This window comes from Mus pahari, chromosome 13 (genome assembly GCF_900095145.1).
Source record: "Mus pahari chromosome 13, PAHARI_EIJ_v1.1, whole genome shotgun sequence".
NCBI lineage: Eukaryota > Metazoa > Chordata > Mammalia > Rodentia > Muridae > Mus > Mus pahari.
Window position 1 is genome coordinate 90,157,732 of NC_034602.1, and position 7,289 is coordinate 90,165,020.

Genomic DNA, 7,289 nt, shown 5'->3' on the forward strand with positions numbered 1-7,289 from the left:
ATGAACATAGTGGAGCATGTGTCTTTATTACCAGTTGGAAGATCTTCTGGGTATATGCCCAGAAGAGGTATTGCTGGATCCTCCGGTAGTACTATGTCCAATTTTCTGAGGAACTGCCAGACTGATTTCCAAAGTGGTTGTACAAGCTTGCAATCCCACCAGCAATGGAGGAGTTCAACTGACATCTTATGCGGTAGGATTTGCTAAACTGCAGATTGAAAATGGGACCCTTCCCGTGCTAGGCAGACACTGCTACTGACCTACCAGCCTGCTCTTGACATAGTGAAAATTTAAGATTCACTTAATTAATGTAGGAGATAGCAATTGATTTTTTTTTCCCATGGAATATATCAGGCACTTTAGAGATTTCAAAATTGTTCCTTTAAGAAACTCCTGAAACCACTAAAGGAGAGGAAGCATTGGGTTGAGTGATGGCTAAGATGTGCTTGATGGTGACGCAGGAAACTGGTTATGGAGGAGGGGGATTCATGGGATCTCTTACTTGATACAAACTCACATTACATGTCTTTTGTTGTTGAGCAGGTTTCTGCATGTTTGTCCTGAGCTTGGTGAAGAAGCACTACCGACTACAGTTCTATATGGTGTGTATCCGCAGCTTCCCGTAGCTACAGCTTCCTGTAGCCACACTCCTCTCTCCCTGTGCCTACAAGAGCACGGACACATTAGCTGGGCACTGCCTTGCCTGAGTCCGGGGAAGTTTTCATTTTTTTTTTTCCTGTGTTCATTAGATACAAAATACTGGAGTTGAAAGGGTTTTGGGAATTAAACTTACATCAGTTCCTGATGTGTTATTGAAACATTCAAAAAAATTCAAAGAAAAAATATAAATGGTATGTTTGAATTCCCTGAATGTGGGAATGCATCTCTGAGACAGTCGCTGGAGCCTAGGAAGTGTCTCTGCGCAGTTTCATGGCAGCGGACTTTGAACACCCCCTGCCAACGTAAGCATAGTGACAGGCAGAGCATGTGCCTTTGTGACAGTTATGGTCAGCCACAGATTCTCGCTGCCCTAAGACTTTGTTCAGTGGAGAGAAGCAGTCTATGCTTCCTAGGACCCATTACTTTACACCATGCATTTCTTATTTTTCTAAAGGGGAGCTGCAAGTTTGAAGTCCACTGCAGAACTGAGAGTTGTGAACTGGGCTCAGCAAGGCCTATTCAGATCGGGTCATCCTCCCCACTTGGTCTTTTCCTTAAGGAAACATTCTATAAATTATTCTTGCTAAGAAATTTGTAATATTTCCAAAATTTTTAATTTCAGGGGATCCTATAGTAAAATTCTTTATGAAACCTAAAAACAAATAGGGCAGGTTGGAAATAATGAAGTCTCCTGTTAGGGACTGGTTCTAGAGCCACTGTGAACAGCAAATGCTTTGCACACCGGAGGACCTTCTGTTTCTGTATGGCCGCTTGCATCCTCTTGTGCTCTTGAAATCATTTTAGTTCATTATAAGACTTAACACACAAAATCCTATGTAGTGACTAATGACAATGAGAAACAGGTCTGTGCATTTGATCCATGTATCTGTGGGGCTCCTGAATTTGTGGACTTACGGGCCATAGAGAGCCAACTATAAAATGTTGCCTATTGAAAAAATGTATTTTAAGTATAAAATACTTGGTTCTTTTAAATGTATACCAGTAGAACAGAAGAAAACCAACATAAAATACCTTGCTGAAATGAGAAATGAATTTTTAAGAGTAAATAAAAATCTAAATTATTTGGAAAAATCACTTCATAGTTGCCAATCAAAATTTTCAGATGAATGCATAGAATTATGACTGCTTTGAGCTCACACTCTGCCATAGTAATTGTGCTAAAAGTCACTGAAGTCGCTTTCCCTCAGGCTGAGGGCTAAGGGGGGGATGTTGAGGGAGGGCTAGGGAGGGACATGGCAGGGGGCATCATTGAACAGATGAGAGAATCATCCACTTTCAGCATGAAAGGATGGACCTTACAGGCAGAGAATCCAGAGAGTTTTCATCCTTCAAAGCTAGAAATAAGCCTTTGCACGGAGAGGTTGTCATAGTAAACCCAGGGAACACAGTACCCTCAGAGTTACCTGGAGCATCAGCTTCCAGCACCGCTCTCCACAGCATCTTTGGTTTCTCATTCATCTCCGTGGAGTGATCCACTCTGTGTTCAAAACATAGGAGTATATCTCATGGGTACTAGTGTTCCATATCTGTCTATAAATTATGGCGGTTCGTTCAATGAGTCCGTGCTTTCAGGGTTCTAGTAGGCAATATAAGGAATGTAATGTACTAACTGCACTCGTTTTGCTTGTATGACCTTATCTTACAAATTCCGATCAGAAGTTATGGCAGAAAATGTGTGTTTCAAAACTGCTCTTGCTCCCTGGCCATCCGACGAGCTGCGTTGCTAACCCTTGTGTTGTTGGGCTATTAACAGTTCGCATGGACGCACGTCACTTTACTGATAACCGTCACTCAGTCACATCTTGTCATCCAAAATCTGTTTGAAGGCATGATATGGTAAGGGACTATGCTGTGTTATGCTGTGTTCTGTTTTATGTCCTGCCTTTTAGACCCCTAACACTGGGCAGTAGCTTCCCAGCTTCCACTACAACGGGCCACTTGGTACATCCCAGTAAAATTACTCAATTTCACTTACTGTTTGACAACTGAGCACAAAACACTTCATTAACGACTAGAATCCTTTAGTTCCAAATAAAATGCAGAAAGTCTTTCTCAAAACCCAGTTATATTTTCAGATTCTAACCAATCCCAATATTGCTTTTTTTTTTTTTAAAGCAAAGGATGGATGTTATTTACACAGATTGTAAAAAACACGTGACAGTTGGCTTTCGGAAAGCAGACTGGAGAAACGTCTTTTCTCCAGGTGACCGCTGGGTGGGAAGGGACGGGCTTGTAGGCTGTTGCTTGGGCAGAGCTGTGAGCTCCTCAGCCCTGGGCTTTGCATGTTCAGAAAGCATTTTTATTAATTAAACGTTATCCAACTTAATAATGAGAAGTGAGCTGGAATGGAGAGAAGGCTTAAAGAGGTTCTGTGTACCCACATATGAGCAATGAAAAACAAGCCCCTCTCCCCCTCCTCACCCCCTGTAACATCACCAATTAGAAACTTCTGTGACTAACTGGAATTTTGCCAGGATAGGTTGTACCCCCTGACAGAATGTGCGTGTGTCTGTGTAAACATTTACATTCCAGTTTTCGGACAGATGTTATATAAATCTTTCGATTGAGGGAGGAGTGTTCCTTATATGAATAGGTTCTGCAGAATTGTCAGAGTTTGACAGAGTCTTAGGTTAAGATAGAAAGAATTAAAATTCATATTTTTCCTGGAGGAGAGTTTGCAATAAGGGCTTGGCATAGACTTACCACTTTATTCTCTGCCTACACAAGTGGCTTGTTCTGCATTTCACTATAGCAGTTGGCTATTCAGTATGTCCCTTAGCCACCATCTTCGTGTCTTAGTTTAGCGATAGACTTTGTGCTGTTCCCTGGCTAAATGAGCAAGCTCTTTCTGGTATTTTCTGTTTCTCCTGGGCCTTTGCCATGTACTGTGCTCTGCTCTGTCCACTGTGTGATCTGAAGGGTTACCGTGCGGGTTCATTCTGAGCTGTAAATCAGGTAATTGTCTGCTGTTTAACCGTGCACATCTTTCTCTGCTAATGTTTTAAAGGTTCCTTGTTCCCATATCAAGCGTCATCTGCAATGACATCACAGCTTACCTTTTTGGATTTTTTTTTGGAAGAACTCCTTTAATTAAGGTAATGGGAAATGTCAGAAGGGAGCCCTTCCTGTAACCTTAGAGCCGAGGCCCTGGGACAGTTCACCCATTGGCATTCTTGCACACCTGAATGGCACACAGCGGCTCGCCGCAGGGCAAAGTTCCTCTGCGTTTGCTGTCATGTGTGCAGTTGGGTCCTCCATGGGAACTGCACTCACTCTGTTCCTTCCGGTCACCTCATCCTCCTGCTGGTTTCTCCTCCCCTGACCCTCGCTCAGTTCTTTACCCCATCCCAGCAGCCCTACCCACGGCCAGCCTTGGCTCCCTCCACTGTCCCTTCCTGCATTAAACTTCCTGCAAGAGCAAGGCACACATCTGTGTGCACAGAGACAGCCAAGGTCATTTAAAAATAAGACTAGTAGAGGGGTTAAAGCAAGTAGGAAAAGCTTAAGACAGAGAGGGAAGCATCCGTGGGCAGCCCCCTCCTTCCCTCTGCCTTGGATTTGGTTCTGTTTATGGGCAGCAGAGGCAAGGACATGAATTAAATTATTCAGATCTTATTTGGTGGGCAAGAAAAAAAAACAATGAAAAATCCAAGCTTTTCCTAGTACTGATTTAATCAATTATTTTGTGTGTGTATGTGTGTTTTCGAGACAGGGTTTCTCTGTGTAGCCCTCACTGTCCTAGAACTCACTCTGTAGACCAGGCTGGTCTTGAACATGTAGATCCACCTGCCTCTGCCTCCCAAGTGCTGGGATAAAAGGTGTGCTCCACTATCGCCTGGTTTGGGTTTTTAAGCGTTCTCTATGTTGGAACTTCTCTTAGGAGTCAGTTTCCATCCTGAGCAAAGTGTTCAATGGGAGTCTCACAAATGTGTTCCTCAGCTGAGAGGAGAGCAGTTATGGAGGAAGCAGGGGCCACTGCCGGATAATGGATTAACCTTAGGCTGCAGAGCAATGTGAGGAAGTGTAGTGGCCCTGTGGAGTGGTGGGCAGCCTCCCCTCAGAGCACCGAAGCTCTCTGCAGCCCTCCTCTTGTGGGCAGCCACACAGAACCAGGCCAAGCTGTGCTGCAAGCTGCTGGCGTGCAAGGGGTGTTTCTGAAGCTGCTACGAACCATAACAAGTGAGCATGCTCACACACTCTAGACCAGCATGCCGGCGGCTGCAAGGGAGGGAGACTGCGAGCCATGCAGGAGTCCCAGTGGCTGGTTTTGAATACCTTTCAAGTGATTTCACCAAGGAAGGTTATTTATGTGATCCACCCAGGAGGTTGAGCAATTACCTGGTGACCTGCTGTGAGTCAGCTGGAAGCTTTCTTAAGTCATCAGCAGGTACTTTAAGTCCACCTGATGGCACGAATACAGACACTGGGTTATCCAGAAGGGGCGTTGGCACCTTCTCTGTGGCAAGTTACCAAGTTTGTTAGGCTGCCAGCTAGTTTAGCTTTGAGATGTCTCACCTTAAAGGTTAAAAACTCTACAAGGAGCTCAGGTAGCTTGGGCAGTCCCTTCCCTGAGTTAGCTCTGTCCCTGCAGGCCTCCTTGACACAGCCATTTTACTTCTTCCCTTCTATGGTAGCTCTGGGCACTTAGGACCACAGACTCGAGTCTCCTCTCCTTATACTACCAAGGTCCCGACTTACCTCCAGATTCTTCTCCCTGAATATTTTGTTGACTGGGAAATAAGAGCCATACTGAAACATAGCCAGTGTCTATTCTTAGAAGCACAATATGTTCCTTTCTCTCTAAAGGTAGATCATGTAGATCATGGTGTGTGTGTGTGTGTGTGTGTGTGTGTGTGTGTGTGTGTGCTAATTTGGGGCTGTTGAATATTTCATTTTGGAAGGAAATCTCATATATATTGCATATTAAAACTGAGCTGAGGGGGCTGGAGAGATGGCTCAGCAGTTAAGAGTACTGACTGCTCTTCTGAAGGTCCTGAGTTCAATTCCCAGCAACCACATGGTGGCTCACAACCATCCGTAATGAGATCTGATGCTCTCTTCTGGTGTGTCTGAAGACAGCTACAGTGTACTTACATATATATATATAATAAATCTTAAAAAAAAAAAAAAGAGAGAGAGAGACTGAGCTGGAAATTCCAGCACCAGTTTGTAATCTTAGCACTTGAGAGGCTGAGGCAGGAGGATTGCAAATTCTTGACCAGAATGGGCTACATGGGGCACCGTGTCCCCCTAACATAGCTGCCCAAAACAAGATAACCTGGAGTGTTCCAGTGCCTGGGCCCGTTGTGTCCCTTCTGTCCTTTGATCAGGAGCAGGGCAGCACTGGGGACGTGTACTCGGGATGACTAACAACCTTACTCCAAGAGGAGCATGCAGTCATGAGAAATTCAGTACTGAATTTACAGCCCGCTGAAAGACAAAAAAGAGAAAGGACTTAAGGCCATTTAACAGAAATGAATAGACATTCATAATCCATCACACACGGTCTGCTGTGTGTTAAGTGCCTCTCAAGACACTTGCTTAGGTAAATCACGACCATACAGTGCGCAAGTGCGGTTTTCAATTGTTGGATTAAGAGGAAAGGGAAGGCGGCCCAGCACTCGAGAGGCAGATGCAGGACAGGTCTCTATGAATTCGAGACGAGCCTAGAGTACAAAGTAGGTTCCAGCAAGACAGTCAGGGCTCTGTGTCAGACAAACCCTGCTTGAAAAACCAGGAGAGGGGCGGGGTAGAGGGGGAGGTACAGGGCATTGGGGGAACCTTGTAGAGGCCCCTGTGTTCCCATGTTTGCATGTGTACTAATACCCCCTCCCCCACCATCTTGTTTGGCCTCTATAGCTGTCTCCTAAGAAGACCTGGGAAGGATTCATTGGCGGTTTCTTCTCCACAGTCATATTTGGATTCATTGTGAGTTTTAGTAGGATTTTAATTATATTCTGAAAACCCATGTTAGATTTTAGCCTTTTCTAAACTTATAAAATCATGAATTGCTAATAATATTTTTGCTAAAACTTACTTAATAGGGACCCATTGTCAGTCATTTCTGTGTTTTGATTAGCGTGGTCTTCTCTGATGCCCCCCCCGCCTGCCCCCACCCTTGCCCCCATCTGCTGTCTAAAGAACTTTGATGAGAGGTGAGACCCACATTTACCTGTGGTATAAGGACAGGCTGACACCCCACTAATATATTAACAGCTCGACCCCACACTTTAGACTCAGGGACATTACCAAAGGTGGCGGCGGCAAGCTTGTTAGAGCCGGAAGACCAGGGTATCTGCTAACAGATCCTGTCAGAGTTTTAAGTCTGTGAAAATTGATATAAGTTGATCTAAAGTTGATGTAGTTGATATAAAATATCACATCTAAGCACAGTGTAATCACACCAACACACACAGTGTAATCACACCAACACACACAGTGTAATCACACCAATATGAAGCTTTGGGAGAGTAAAAGCATGAATAACTGGAAACTCAGCATTGTCTTATATGGGGAAGCTATCCCTCCATTTAATTTATAAACAATTCATTCTCGCCGGGTGTGGTGGCACATGCCTTTAATCCCAGCACTTGGGAGGCAGAGGCAGG

The 7,289-nt window shown here is 44.5% G+C and overlaps 1 protein-coding gene across 1 annotated transcript in view; it reads left to right on the top strand.

Annotated features, from left to right (window-relative positions):
* Cds1 (CDP-diacylglycerol synthase 1) overlaps window positions 1-7,289 on the top strand; it is a 63,434-nt gene that overhangs the window by 45,150 nt on the left and 10,995 nt on the right. The window contains exons 6-9 of the mRNA XM_021211061.2: window positions 544-602; window positions 2,435-2,517; window positions 3,689-3,776; window positions 6,541-6,609. Coding sequence (XP_021066720.1) covers window positions 544-602; window positions 2,435-2,517; window positions 3,689-3,776; window positions 6,541-6,609 — 299 coding nt within the window. The remainder of the gene's footprint in view (window positions 1-543; window positions 603-2,434; window positions 2,518-3,688; window positions 3,777-6,540; window positions 6,610-7,289) is intronic.